Below are 16090 nucleotides of genomic sequence, written 5' to 3'. Positions count from 1 at the left end.
CAAACAGAGCAGCTGTAATAGATATTATTTAGCATTAGTTAAAGCGGAGAGCCGTCTTGGGACTAAATTCTGCCGAGAGTTGTAAGATAGAAGGAAATAAGAGGTTATATACATACATAAATGCTCATGTGGTAGATGTACAAAAACATGCAACGTGCTTATTATTGTTTTTGTCAGGGAAAATATGCGTTACTGCTTTTTCTCTTGGTTTCATCAAATAAAAAATTATTTATGTTGTTTATTATTATTACTATACTTATATTTCTTTTATTACTGTTATCTCTGAGTTATCTCTACTCTTTAAAAGAACTATAATATTGTGTGTGTGTGTGTGTGTGTGTGTGTGTGTGTGTGTGTCTTCCTTCCAGATTACCCTGTCCACACAACACAGCCGCACTGCTGGCGTCCTATTCTGTTCAGTGTAAGTAGTGCTCCCTGGATACATCCACTCCATATACTGATGGAAAGGCAATTCATTAGGCCTCCCTTTAGCTACACACACTGTTAAATGTAATGACTGTGGTTGCTCCAGTGCATTTATTGCTAGTGCTCTGAAGCCATTATGAGTCAATTAAGCTGCATGGTGATATTTAATATCATTTGCAGTGACATAAATATTCAATGTGATTGCGGTTTGGTTTTACACTGTCGGGACTAGTATGAAAATCCTCCTTATTGGCCAAATATGGTACAGTGGCAGTGGAAATGTGCTGTCATTTAGCATTTGGGTTAAAGGCTGACTGTGCCCCTCTGTCATCAGAATAATGACTCCTGCCACACTGGTCTGTCGGTCTGTGTCACTCGCTCTTTCTCTTTTACTGCAGCTCATTGTTTTCATGCAGCCTGTTTCGCCCTCTGTCTGCTTCTTTCATTTATCTCTGTTTAGTCTGTCTCATCCCTTTCTGCTCATCCCTTTTTTTGTTCACACTCACTTACCCTCCCTCTCCCCTTAGTTCTCCCCCTCTTTCTGTCCTCTACCTCTCTGGTGTATTTTGTGGGGAATTTGCAATGCTGCAGTATATAGGTCAGAGAAGAGATTTTGGCCTAGACTACTAACATCATGACACTACTGCTTTCACACACACACACACACACACACACACACACACACACACACACACACACACACACACTCTCTCTCTCTGCAGCTAGGTCCATGTTGTCGCTTAGCTCAGTGTCAGCCCAGATTATGAAGATAAATGTTTGCTTTGGGGGGAAAAAACTGCTTGAAGCAGCTGCTATGCTGCTAATTCAGTTAGCTCGGCCCAAGTGCCAGCACCGATCACACCAAATCCCACACTAAAGCTTGCCTTCTCAAAACACCACAAATCCTACCCAGTAGACCCAAATTCTTAAAATGAAAACCGGAGCGACCCCTTCCTCGGAAAGGAGGCATTTTGCTTAAGATATCTTGAAACAGCGCATTTTCGTTTGTTTATTTTAAAGCAGTACATGTGAACTTGTGTAATGTAGTTTTTTCATATATACAGAAATGTTGCAAGCACTTAAATACTTTTTAAAGCTGGTTTTCACAGAGTAGCATAGAGTTGCTTTTGTTAATGTATTCATATTGACGGTACACCCACTTGCATGCATACACACTCCGCCTAAATTACCCACAATGCATGTAAATCCATCATCACAAATGGAGAGTTGATCGTCTTGTTTGTGCTTCGCTGGCCAAAAGCATCCTCATAAGCAGCCTGAGCTCAAGCTGGTGTGGATTTCACAAGAATAGACTGAATATATAAAGTAAGAGCAGGCTGTCAGCTAGTCTTTGAGCTTCATTGGACTTAACATTGAACCTTGCTAAAGTAATAACTGCAGCAGGAAGTCAAACCAACATTAGCCTACTGCTCTAAAATGTAAGCTGTCAACTGTACATAGATTTCTCCCTGGAGCCGTGTGCACGTCGATAAGCAGGGTGAGCTTGAATTGATTCGTTGGTCAATGTGCTTAGGCTACCGGCTAGTAGGTTAGTCCAAGGACTACTTGAGTCAATTGATGCGTTTGAGCTTCAAATGCTAGCTGTTGAGCTAATGGCTTTGGGGATTCACCTCAAGCTCCTTCTCTCGGAGGGCTCCGAAAGCTATTAGAGGTCTGGGAGTCATTTCACTCTTTATCTTTCTGCCTGTCATCTACAATCACTCATTTCGTCAAAACAGGTGTATTTTCTTTGGAGCTCACGTCTTGTTATTTTGAGTCACATTTAAATTGCTTTTTAGCTCTGTTGAAAATCTGCAAACGCACACATGCACACGTCTACAACAGCACAATCAAAAATGATGTGATTTTAATCTCTTGGTGCTAATACATACTTTCTTAATAGAAGAGGATTGTCAGAGGCTGTGAGAAATGTGCAGCTAAGGTGTGAAGATTCATTATAGTATTTTTTTTTCACTATTGTGATTGTTCCAATGCTTTCCTCTGTAAACAAATGCACACCACAAAGGAAATATGATGGCAGTGTAGACAAAGAAGGTCAATTAACAGCACACACACATTTAACTAAGGATGGTCATATCCTGAAGATGTTTGGGCAATGAAGATTAGTTATTATGGATTGCAGTGGCTGAATGTTTTTTTTTCTTTAATAGGCTATATTGGCAATGAAAAGATTTGCCACAAGTAAGCTTTCAGGCCAAGGACTTCAAATTGTACCTTTGTTGTCATTTTTAAAACCATTTGGTTCTACCACCAGTAGGAAAAAAAGAAAAAGAAATGGCGCATATTGTGATTAAATGTCATGTATGATATGAACATTTTATTGTGGGTACATTTTCAGCCAATCCCCCAGCACTAGGTTTATTCACTCCAGTACAGCATACGTTGTCCTAGACAAATTCAATGAATTACAATGTGTCAGAATACATTTATCTAAAGGGATAATTATGAAGCATACCTGTACTTGTTCATTGTCTGTGTCTTTCTTTCTTCCTCCTCCTCTTATTGGCTCTTCTCCCTCTCTCTAGCTGAGCTGGGGGACTACAGTGAAACGGAGCATGCAGCAGGCTATCTGTCGGAATTCTGCTTCATGCCCAATCCTCCGCAAGACTTCCACAAAGAGGTTGCCAAACATCACCAGCAGCACAGGTACGGTACAAAAGTACAGATGTGATCCCACACACATTTAAATTCATGTAAAAAAAAAAAAACACAAGGGAACTGACACATTCAACCGTGCACGGTTATCTCACTACTTCACACATACTTTAAGGTGCACTTACACATACCGACACATACGCAGGCACACTAATGACTTACAGTATATGCCACAGTTTATCTCTGACCGCCTGTTTCTTTTGTGCCCTTCCCTTTCTCTCTCCTTCTCCAAATGTCTCTCAACACACACACACACACACACACACACACACACACACACACACACACACTTTTTTTTTTCCACCTACCCTGTCATCGTCACTCCCTTTGCTCCCACACACAACCTCCCTTCCCCATCTGTCTTTGTACCCATCTCTCTCTCTCTCTCTCTCTCTCTCTCTCTCTCTCTCTCTCTCTCTTCTCTTTCTCTTTCTCTCTCTCAGTGGTCTATCTCCTGCCCAGTCAGAGTTTAATTATCTGAACACAGCACGCACGCTGGAGCTCTACGGGGTAGAGCTGCACTATGCAAGGGTAAGTAAGGTTTTATTCTCAGTCTTTTTAATGTGTTAAAGACTGCTGTATATACATGTAGTGTTAAACATGTCAGTGTATCTGTGAGCTCACTCTAGCCTTCTCTCTCCTCCCTCTCCCTGAGCGGTACAAGATCATTTAGTCCATATCCACATTGAACCAGTGGTATCAGAATTAGAGCTGCAAAGATTAATTGATTAGTTGCCAACTATTAAATTGATAGCCAACTATTTTGATAATCGATTAATCTGTCCTTTTTTTATGAAAAAACAGTAACAATTCTCTGATTCCAGCTTTATAAATATGGATATTTAGTTCGGTCACTCCTCTGACCGTAAACTGAATATCTTTTGGGCATCATTTTACGTTTTTAAAAATCCAAATTTTTCGCCATTTTCGGACATTTTATAGACCAAACAACTAATCGATTAATCGAGAAAATAATCAGATTAATCAACAATGAAAATAATCGTTAGTTGCAGCCCTTATCATAATTTATATAATAAATTCCCAATCTGCACCCCTCAGTCACAACATGGTTAATTCAACGTTGTTTTCGTTCCCTCAGCAGCTGAGGGGGAATGAGAACAGGCTGGAGGAGCTGCAGTGTGTACAGTTAATGTTGATGCCCGCATTCTGCAGAAATGCCACACATTGGCATTCAGCTCACACTGAAACAGCAACAGATAGTAGCAGAGCGGCCAAGTCATCATTTAGATTGATTCCTTTCATATACAGTATTTTAATTGGATAGTCGTGTAGAATGCATCACATGAATCTCCATTATTACCTGTCGAATCTACTCTGGCAACTGATCATTCACCTCAGCTGCTGATGGGACCAAAACTATGTGGCATCAACTATGATGTCACGGTGGAGCAGAAATTGGGTTTAAACCCTGTTATGGATTGGGACTTTAACTTAAACGCGCTTTTATGTCGTCAAACTTACTGACAGTAAAATTTGCTCACATGTCATGAGGCGATTTTCTTTTTAGGTCAGAAAGCGCTTAAAGAAAAGTGATCTGATGCAGATTATTTTGAGAGTACAATAAGATTAGCATCATTGCTTGCATCATTTGGTTTGGGAGTAGCACTGCTTTTTATGCAATAATCTTTTCTCTAAGAGTCAAAGGTAACACACTTCTTATGTTTATGAACTTTAATAAGCTTAATATACATATTATCAAAATGTCAAAGTATGGAGCAATGGATAATCAAGAAAGAAACGACTAGAAACCATCATCATAAACAAAATCTATCGATCTGAGGTGATTAACGGTCTTCAGCATGATTTTCCAGTTTCGGCTATTTATGATGATTGATCTTAAATATATTTAAGAAGATAATCAATTTTGTTGTCTCCATTAGACATGCACAGGACAACTGATTCCGCACTCCGTCATCATCAGTATCACATTGCACATGCAGGATGTCCAGTGCAGTACTGTATACAATTACATTTCTAAATTAGATAAGCAATTAAGACCCAAGTCTAAACATGCTGGATGGTCTTCTCTGATTTTCTGTAGATGTTTCTTGAGTCCTGGCCTAAACCCATTCTTACATACTCTCTTTATTTCAATCTGTGTGGGTTTCTCTCAGGGCCTCATTAACCTCTACTCTTAGTTTGAGGCAGATCCTTCAGCAACTGCTACTTGTTTTGTAGCAGTGAGTTACACACACACACACACACACACACACACACACACACACACACACACACACACACACACACACACACACACACACACACTCCTTAACACGCTCTATTCTCCTCTCTTCAGGACCAGAGCAACACAGAGATTCTTCTTGGAGTGATGTCTGCCGGCATTGTGATTTACAAGAACAGGGTGCGGATCAACTATTTCCCATGGTGAGTGACATGCACACACACACACACACACACACACACACACACACACACACACACACACACACACACACACACACACACACACACACACACACACACACACACACACACACACAATTAAATGACAGGCCTCATTAAGTGTGCAGGTCCAGGTGGCATGAAGATGACTCCAAGGTTGTAAATGTGTGGGGAGGGAGACCGAGTGAAGTTGCTGATGGTGAGGCAGCAGTTGTGGGTGGTTTTGGTGAGAACTTTAGACCAGCGTTGATCATATCAGGTTTGTCACAGTCCAGTTTTAGAAAGTTCTCTTGCATCAATGATTTTATTTCAGTGAGGCAAGTTGGTCAGGGTGGAATGAGTTTCAGTGGGGATGGATATGTAATCATTGGCGCAGCAGTGGAACTGGAGACCAAGAAAACAGATTAAATTACAGAGGGGAAGCAGGTAGTGGATGAACCGGAGAATACCAAGTACTTAACCCTGTGTGACGCCTTGGAACTGAGGGGCAGTGGGACATGTTGTTCATTCTTGATCCCATTATTAACACAAAATTCCCATCCGTAGTTTCTGTTAGGTTCTAGAAATTCTGCTGTGTGTTGCTGTGTTTTGACGAGCATGTGACTCAAGCATGTAAGAGCGAGACGTGAAACAAGCTTGTGATCAGACATTTCAGTTACACCTGCTGAAAGCCCAAGGTAGCTGAAAGCCCGACCGTTTCAGTGAAGCTACTCTATGGCCAACAGCAGAAAACCTGGCACCTCTCAGGTGTGAATGAGTAGAACTGTGAATGGAAAACAAAGCCCTGCGAGATAAAACAAGCTTTCTCCATTGATATATTCATGCTAAAAGCACAGCCACTATTAGCAGCTCCTCTGGAACTGTTGAATCTTTGCTGCCCTACTTTCTGTGGGTTGAGCAGTAATTGTTGACGAGACTAGAGCGTGCGTCTCTGTCATTTACCCTAGCCAAATTTCCCCTGATATGGGAAATCAAACTGTGGACAAACCAACCTCTATGTTGATCAACCTGCTGCCAGCTCCACCGCCTCCAGGGAACCTTTTTTGCTGGGAAATGTGCCGCGTAACATTTTGGTAAACCTCTCACATAGTGATTATTGGCATAACGTTTAAGCCTTAGTTGATCTTCTCTAGAATTATGCAGATGATTCCACCAGGTTTTCCCTAGGGGGAGGGCTTGGTGTTAAAACTATGTTTCCTGGAAATATTATCGGCATCAAATCTGCTCGCTCGCCTTCTCTCTTTGTCCTCTTTTCACCTCTCTCTGTCTAATTCACTTACTTTCATCACTCTTATTGTCTCTTGCTCAGTTCTCTCTCCAAAGCATTGATTCTTGGAAATCTCCCATCCTCTGCTGCTGCACTGTGGGATGCTAAATGTTAATGGGTGCCGGGGGTGGGATAGTAACTACTCAAATCTCTGCAAGTCCAGAAGATAACTCACTCATGTGTAGGCTTAACACATACACACACACACACACACACACACACACACTGAGCAAATGCACATGTATGTATGTTTGTGTGATCATCAGTGAATATCTGGCAACAGTAAGATGTTTGTGATAAGATGAGGTTGTGTGTGTGTGTGTGTGTGTGTGTGTGTGTGTGTGTGTGTGTGTGTGTGTGTGTGTGTGTGTGTGTGTGTGTGTGTGTGTGTGTGTGTGTGTGTGTGTGTGTGTGTGTGTGTGTGTGTGTGTGCTTATGTAGGGTTTGTAGAAGGAAGGGTTTTGTTTCACTGTTTGTGGGTACCAAAGTCATAAATCTGGAGACTTGCCTCCCATTTGGGGACAAAAAGCCAAACCATGACATTTTTGGGGTAAAGACTTTTTGGTTAGGGCTAAGTGGAACAAATGTAAATCAATGCAAAGTCCTCTTACGTGGAGAAAAAACTGTGTGTGTGTGTCTGCATATTCTGTCAGTTGAGCTAAATTTAGGGACCAACAGTGGTGTCCCCAACAGCTGTCCACTACCATGTGTGAGAAGGAGAGCGCGATACAATAGTCAACAGTGTCTCTCAACCCTGTGCTCACTGATTTTCGTCTCTCTCTTATTCATGTTTTCTTCCATCATCCTCTCCTGAACAAAGGCAGACTGTTTCTACATCTGCTTAAGTCCTGTCACTTCTCCTGGTGTCTTTCCTCTCTTCTCGACATTGTTACTGTCTTCTTAGTATAAATTGAACTGTAAGTTACAGTTAAAAAAAATCTTTTAAAAAGGGGTGGGGAGAGAGAAATTTAGATTTTTGCCTCTTTCCTATTTTTGTTCACAGCAGCCTGACAAATGAGCCACACTTAGATGGGGCATGACTCATGCTCTGCCAGTGTGTGTGTGTGTGTGTGCGTGTTTGTCCATGCAAGAGTGTGTGAGTAAGTATGTAAAATATATTTAGCAGGGAGCGATGAGTCACAGCAGCAACAGAGCTCAAGGAAGGGATTATGTTACTCTGCTGCTGCTGCTGCTGCTCATCAGCAGTCCTCTTACTGTTGCTGCATGTGTGTGGTCTTCTGATTCGAATATTATTTTATATAGTTTCTGCCTCATTGGATGCATGCCTTATTAATATACAGATTGATGAGAAAAAAAAGATGGCCATCATTGAACCATTGGGAAAAACGTGTGGTCATCCTCGTCTTTTTACCCTCCAGCTATGGAAGGAGGAACGGCCGGAGGTTAAATTAACAGTTGGGATATGTGACACGTGTGTCAGCTTGCTTGAAGAGCAAGTGTGTCTGAGTGTAGCTAAGCTTCAACTTGTAAGTGGAAAAATTAAAATAGGTTTTATTTTATATTTGAACCTTTCAAATACCACCGATATGCCGGATGGTCAGTCATTACAAAGTTATACTGTGCATTTAAACATTGTTCAGACTTTTAGAACTTTATTTTAAATTCCAGTTTTAATCCCAAGGTTTCCAAAGATACCAAATATGCCTAGTGGTTACAGACCTCTGAATAGCCGCCTCAGATCCCTGATTTCTTGCAGTGATTCAAATAGGTCTGGTGTTTGGCTCATTGGCGGCTGGTTTTGCATGCTGAAGGAGCTGTCGACCAATTAGAGCTTTGTAGGCGGGATAGGGAATGTCACCGTCATGACATTTGTAGTTACAAACATGAAATATTGCGACAGAAAAATATCCTCAAAAATAGTGACATGGGTGGACAAGAATGATGGAGCTGTATCGGGGATGATGCTTCTAGAAATAGCAAACTGAATATTTCACTCAGATCATAAAGCTTTAATGATGGACTGAAACAAGCTGATACAGAATGTACAATATAATGTCAGGCAGTGTGGAATAAGATGATTTTCCCAACTTTAAAGTTCCTTAAAGGGACACAAAAAGGGATAACTTAGTTAGACAGGAACAGGCAAATTACTGTTTGTATCAACCTGAAAGCTGCTGAAAATAAAGCTGTTCTTTGTTTTGCTTTCAGTGTATTTTTTTTTTTTTTTTTGTACTCTGTGATAATATCACAAGAATTGGAAGCAGTGCTACTTTCTTCAGTGCTAAATAGTTACACAATGTTAATTGTTTGTATGCAACCAACAAGGGCATGGACAAAATTCAACAAAGCTTTACATCTAAAAACAGTACTAATGATAACATTAATAATACTGATTAAATATTATCACAATAGATGGCCATGGCCATCAAGAGGAGTGCCTTTCTACAAACACAATGAAATAAAAAATCTGTGATAAAGTAGAACATTAGGTATGACAGTGATTGACTCTATTGCACAACACTTAAGTAGATTTTGTTGTGTTACTATATTTTCTAAATGGTTATTGAAATGTCCAAAACAAGTGTGAAACACATTTTGTCTTATGGTTTTCAGATAATTACAGTGCTGTTTGATTTTATTCATCTTTAGCATTACAAAATTATCAAAATTACATTTTAATACAATGGTAATGTCAACATTGTTACACTGTTTTGTATTGGAGCATGCCTACTCCTGATACTTTCCAGAGTACAATGACTGACCTTTAACAAAAGTGTAAACATGTAACATCACTGTCTCAATACAGGTGATTGGCTCATTAACTGTGGAGACAATAACTTCACTTGTGTATTGTTTTGCCTTTTCCTGCATCCAGGTTGAAAATAGTGAAAATCTCCTTCAAGTGCAAACAGTTCTTCGTGCAGCTAAGAAGAGAGGCGGTAGGTGTACACAGACACACACATCAACCATTATCTTTCTCCCACAATTGTGTCTTTTAAACCGATAAAGAAGTTTTTTGTGTGTGTCTGTGTGTGTCTGTGTGTGTACTGTAAATGTAGGCTGGTGTGTGTGTGTCTGTGTGTGTCTGTGTGTGTTTGTGTGTACTGTAAATGTAGGCTGGGCTGTGTGTGTGTGTGTGTACTGTAAATGTAGGCTGGGCTGTGTGTGTGTGTGTGTGTGTGTGTGTGTGTGTGTGTGTGTGTGTGTGTGTGTGTGTGTGTGTGTGTGTGTGTGTGTGTGTGTGTGTGTGTGTGTGTGTGTGTGTGTGTGTGTGTGTGTGTGTGTGTGTGTGTGTGTGTGTGCAATCAGTGTCAGATTAACCCTCTGCTGTCTGTGTCCCGGTCAACTCTGCTCTAATCCCCCATGTGTCCCGCAACCCTTTTTTTGACACGTGGATCTTTTTTTTAATTTTCAGTGTAACAAACATTTGTACAGACAGCTGATATGTCACTGTCACATTCAACTTCATTGCATAGTCCTCATTTATCCTCCTTATAGTACTAATTTGAAGCCTTCATTTTTTTTTTTTTTTTTTTTTTAAAAAAGTGAGTTCCACCCAAAGTGAGTTATTGCTGAGTTCAAGAAAAGTTGAAACCATTGAAACAGTTAGGTAAAGGATAAACCACTGAAACCGTTAGCTAAAAGTACAACATAAACCGTTGAAACAGTTAGCTAAAAGTAAAGGATAAACAGTTAGCTTAAAGGTCCCGTGGCATGGCAGGTTTTTTAACATTAATATGAGTTCCCCCAGCCTGCCTATGGTCCCCCTGTGACTAGAAATGGTGATAGGTGTAAAACTGAGCCCTGGGTATCCTGCTCTGCCTTTGAGAAAATAAAAGCTCAGATGGGTCGATCTGGAATCTTGCTCCTTATGAGGTCTTAAGAGAGAATTTGGCCCACCCGTTAGAGAGACATCATGGCTTTCAAACGAGCAAAGTGGCAGTTGGTCAAGGCCGCACCTCCATCTTTAAAAACCGTTAAAACGGGTAGCTCAAAGTAAAGGATAAACAATTGAAACAGTAGCTACACACTTATGTATGTGTTTATTACTGTTGGACTCCGATAAACTGGCTGAATGCTGGTCACCCACTGTCACCTTACATGCTGAATGCTAAAGTGTTATTCAACTGCCCACTTACTATTGTCCTCCCGGCACACAGTCTGAGACCCGGGAAACGCTGCTGGGTTTCAACATGGTGAACTATCGGGCCTGTAAAAACTTGTGGAAGGCCTGTGTGGAGCACCACACCTTCTTCAGGCTGGATCGGCCCATCCCACCACAGAAGAACTTCTTTGCTCACTACTTCACCCTGGGCTCAAAGTTCAGATACTGGTAAGAACAACAGGACATGCATACATACCATGCACCAGACTTGTGGATGCTTTGTCTGTATTTCCTTCTGTCTGACTCTCAGCAATATTCCCACTCCAGAGAAACATCAACACAAGTACATGGTTGTTTGGAAGTTGATGCAGTTGTTTCACTTTGGTTTGAGGGGCTAAAAGAAACATTCAAAGGCTAGTGGGTGCCTCTCGTGCTTTCTTGCCCCAGAAAATCACAACTTAATTATTCATGGTGTCCATATGCAAGAATCCTGTGGAAGTCACTTCAAATTCCCCCCACAAAAAATCTAAATAAAATCACTTCTACAAACATGTTATTCTCAGTATTGTATTATGCCTTGTGACAACTTAGTTTTACTTCATTGGTAGCTTTTTTATTTCCTTTTTCTTTGAAATGTGAGTGAGAGATGAACTGAGAGTTGGAGGTCTTGTGATATTGAGCAGCAGTAATGCAACCCCAGCGATCCTTGCTGTTGAAAATGTTGCACTTGTTACTGGCAGACTATGCTCAACTGTTGACGTTAATGCTAAAGTTATTCTGACTGATTTGTTCATTTTAATGCAGAATTTTTCATGAAGAAAATGGGACAAGTAAAAGTTGACGTAGCTTATAAATATTTTGTTTTAACCCGAGAGTTAAAGAATTTCAGCGTGGTTCACTACAGTTAAAAGCTGATTTTTCCAAGACAGTCCACTGACTGTTGTTTTTGTTGTTTCTGTTTCTAGCGGACGGACGGAGGTGCAGTCTGTGCAGTATGGAAAGGAGAAAGGCATCAAGGACAGAGTGTTTGCCAGGTAATGGACATGTGTTTCTGGGTTAATTCATTCTAGCCATCCCAAGCCTCTAAGGGTAGAGATGAACACCACACAAACTTGTGTTGAATTACTATTGTTTTTATTTTGGCCACAACCAAAATGAATGTCTTGGTGTGCGCAGATCTCCCAGCAAGCCATTGGCCAGGAAGTTGGTAGGCGGAACTGACTGGGAGTCGGTCAGCAGGAACAGCCTATCGGATGAGAGACTGGAGACCCAAAGCCTCCCCACTCGCTCGCCGCCAGGGACGCCCAATCAGTGAGTCCAAGTTTCAGGCTTCATACCAGGTTGAGGTTCACTTCAGCTTCACGTAAGACAATTGTGGCAGTGGAAATTTAAATGTAATCGTATTCAACATGGTTAGGCATATATTCAAAATTACTGTTTTGACAGCCAATTAATTACACTAATTGAGTTCATTTAGTTAAAAGGGAAGCCAGATATATTTTTAAAGCAACTACTGTTCAAGATTTCTTTTTTAGTTAAATTAATGATTAATGTTTGTAGAAGAAATACAAATATTGTCATTGGTAAGTCACTGTAGTCTGTAGTTTCTGTTCTTAAGAAACTGGTTCTGAAAAGGTTACCTCTCTTTGTTTAGTGGGCTGCCCGGTCTACCAGCTGCAATAGAGACTAGGGAGTCATTTCAGGACTGTATTGGCAAACGTGTACTGTATGCTGCAGAAGTGTCCTACAACAAGTCTCCGAAGCCCAAACATGACGTGTGACTTGATTATTTCTCCCCAAAAAAATCAACAACACATTGTAAAATTTCATGTCTAATCCTGGTAGTATCGTATCAAAGTATCCTTTAAAAAATGTTAAATCTACTTTATATAAGGTATATCAATCTATAAAGAGTTTCTGTATCAATACCAAGACAATATTAAGCCTCACAAGAACTTCGCCTGAACAAAAAACAATCTAGAATTGTGATTTGAATCAGAAATTTAGTCTGATTTAAGAAAAAGTAAATAAGAGTATGGTTCGGAACATGCAGTGGATGCCAGCTTTTGGGTACTTCATGTTTTGACACATGTCCAAAAGAACTCTATTTACAGAAAGTCACACATTTTAGTCGGTATCAAAAAGGTTTGGAGGTTGTACTGTATTCTCAGCCCTTTACCAATATTTGTCTTTGTGTGTTCATCAGGAACTCAATGTTTGTACAAGAGGGCACACGTCTACGTCCGTCGTCCGTTGGCCACCTGGTCGATCACGTGATCCACGCTTCACCCAGCCTGCCTGTCTTCTCTTCCTCCAATCACAAGTCGGCGTCGTCTACGCAGGCCAACAGCATCAGCTTAGACTCCACACCGTAAGTCTATGTCAGGGGGAAAGTTGTTGCTGTCATTCTCATTTTATTCCATGCTTTCTTGTTTTTTTTCCTGTCTTCCTCTGTATTCTGGTTTTGGTGGTGGCAGGGAATTAGATTTCACTGTTAATTAACCGCCTCATAAATAAAGCAAATAAACCTTTAATTTTGAAGTTTAATTTTACTCATCGGTGTTAGTGCCACTCTGTCTGACTGTACTGCTGAGTTGACTGGTTTTTAAATGTCTGTCTGTGCCTGTGGCTTCTCCCAACAGTTCACACCCTCTCTCAGTGTCACTTAGCTGGCCCCATTGAAAGATGAACCCTTTGAAAAACAGCCTGTAAAATGTGTTTATAGCGGGTAGCAGGGCGGAGAGGTTATACAAGGGCTGAACTAGGAATTAGTGTGTTTGTGTTTTCGGAATGTCCTTATTGTGCTCACACACTATAAAATATCCAGCGGATTCCTTGAACTAATAAAGTTCCACATTTCTGTTTCAAAGGCTAAAAGCCTATGAGTAAAAGAAAAATTGTGACTTTTAAAACTCTACATGCTGAAATCCGAAGTTCTTATTCGGTTCTTTTAAAGAAAGGCGGCATGTTAGAAAAAAAATCATGAAATGTTCCTACTGTTGAAAAGCATTATTGATTCTAAAAACAGAAAACACTCGTATTTGGAATCTGTCTTTCAGCAAACTTCAGTACTCTCATACCCCACCTTCTAATCCTCTTTGTTACAAAATGTTGAACTGATGATCACAAACCTGGTGGAATGTAAGGTGGAAACACTGCATCCTTGCCCCCAGTCATTTGCTCTCTTGCTCAGGTGCTCACTCACTCAGCAGTGCTTGGTAGACAATGTGTGAGCCTTTGTCCGAGCTAACACTATTACAGTATTCAGGATTCACTTCAGTGTTTCCTCTACGTTGATTTTGTAGTGGCGGCCAACCGTGGCAAAATTTCTGCCACCACGGTATCAGAAATAGGGCTGTACAAAAAAATGTAGTCGCGGTTGCCTTTTTAAATGATCCTGCCGACATAATGCACCCCCTGTTGGTTACCGCTCACATTGCATTTTAACAACAAGTAGAACTATTCAGAGGTCATTGGGCCCGTCCAGTTTAACTCCACATACTGAAGGAAAAAAAGAAAACTCCTAAAGGAAACACTGCACTTTATTGTCATTTCACTGAGTACTTGCATACACAGAAGAAGCCAAAAAAATGATACTCATCAGTTTGTCATTAGTGCAATTAATAAAAACAGAAAAGTGTGGCAAAATATGCATTGTAGATGCGGCATGCGTTTCGTGTGTGTGTGTGTGTGTGTGTGTGTGTGTGTGTGTGTGTGTGTGTGTGTGTGTGTGTGTGTGTGTGTGTGTGTGTGTGTGTGTGTGTGTGTGTGTGTGTGTGTGTGTGTGTGTGTGTGTGTGTGTGTAGAGATGGAAAGATGGAACATTTCTCAGTTGGAAGTCAGAGTGGTTAAGTAACATTACAGTGGTAGTTCCGCTGCCTACAAAGCTACACACATGCCAAGTTGTTGGCTCATCACTCTGTTACAGAGCCAAAGGATGACATAATGACCTGCTCTCTCTTCCTCAGACAACATTCACAATATCCATGAATAATATTTCATTGGCATTATGTGATTTGTCCATCACATTAGTCATTCTCAATACCCCTGAAATATCACCTTTTACGTAATTAGCACAAAAGAATCATGTTTTTCGAAGCTATGTGACGATCATTCTTCTCGTGTACGCATACTGTTATCGTACACAACCACAATCAACCTGTAGCACAAAAACTATCAACCATATTGTGAGGATGAGTAAGATTAAACTGAGTTGTTTACATGATGGCTTGACGTGATAACTTTCTGTAAGTAGAGTTAATTTGGACATGCACTGTATGGCAGGGAGAGGGAACATGGTGAGCAGTTTCAGCGTCCCAAGTTTCCAATTTTCTTGCCTTAATCATTTTCCCACTGTGAGGTCTTCTTAAAAGATTTGGTTCCAATCCAGATTACACTTTTTGGGGGAGCTAATCAATTCTAAATCTAATATGCAATAACCACCTCTTTGCCCCAAATACATTTGATGCTGCCTTTATTTTTGGTGAGAATCCGGCATCCCTAATCTCAAAGATCCATATACAGTGACTGTATATTTGCAACCCAAGCTGACATGGCGCAATCTTATTCCAATATGTTCACGTCTGTCATTTTGCTCAGGCTCATAATCCAAATTGTCCCAATGTTCCTCCCAAGACTTTCCTCCAATAAACGCTAAATCGGAATCTGCTTTCTCTCCCGCAGGCCACAGTTATATGCATAAGAAATCCAACAAAGCCATAGCCCTCAAACACTCTCTATAATGTTCTGTTTTTAGCTGCGTATAGTGAAAATTATCTGTTTAGCTTACCACGGCACATTACCGTTATTTTTTTGTTTTGTTTTTAAATGCAGTGTGTGTATATTTTCTTGACAGTGGCAGGGAACAAAAACGTACAATTATAATATACTGTAACACAACATCGAATGCAACTTTATTTGATGTCACGATAAATCACTTTGTATGCTATATTCAGATCTGTTTCTTTACAGTTGCAAAGGCTGGCTTCGGAAAATCATTTTGTTGGAAAAAAAAAACGCTTGGATGTGCGCTTAAAGTTTTTAAATTTATCTTTTGGGGGTTTTGAATGCAACATGGTGCTTTATTAGCAGCTTGTTTAAGCCTTGGGCTGCGGTTGAAAAGTCAAAAGTTAACTCCTATGTCCTTTACTAACCACTTTTCCTTAACCCCAATGGTAAACGTCATGAGGTCAAGGAAAGATGTGAAGGAGAATTCAAAAGGAAGTAGGAAA

General features: G+C 40.5%; 1 protein-coding gene across 1 annotated transcript in view; it reads left to right on the top strand.

Annotated features, from left to right (window-relative positions):
• The window catches only part of ptpn4a (protein tyrosine phosphatase non-receptor type 4a), an 85972-nt gene that overhangs the window by 51570 nt on the left and 18312 nt on the right, over nucleotides 1-16090 (top strand). Inside the window, exons 7-15 of the mRNA XM_028591898.1 lie at nucleotides 369-421; nucleotides 2973-3093; nucleotides 3546-3633; nucleotides 5420-5508; nucleotides 9630-9693; nucleotides 10915-11087; nucleotides 11825-11893; nucleotides 12036-12170; nucleotides 13066-13230. Coding sequence (XP_028447699.1) covers nucleotides 369-421; nucleotides 2973-3093; nucleotides 3546-3633; nucleotides 5420-5508; nucleotides 9630-9693; nucleotides 10915-11087; nucleotides 11825-11893; nucleotides 12036-12170; nucleotides 13066-13230 — 957 coding nt within the window. The remainder of the gene's footprint in view (nucleotides 1-368; nucleotides 422-2972; nucleotides 3094-3545; nucleotides 3634-5419; nucleotides 5509-9629; nucleotides 9694-10914; nucleotides 11088-11824; nucleotides 11894-12035; nucleotides 12171-13065; nucleotides 13231-16090) is intronic.

The sequence above is a fragment of the Perca flavescens genome, chromosome 11, assembly GCF_004354835.1.
Source record: "Perca flavescens isolate YP-PL-M2 chromosome 11, PFLA_1.0, whole genome shotgun sequence".
NCBI lineage: Eukaryota > Metazoa > Chordata > Actinopteri > Perciformes > Percidae > Perca > Perca flavescens.
This window is presented reverse-complemented; position numbering and strand designations above follow the sequence as displayed.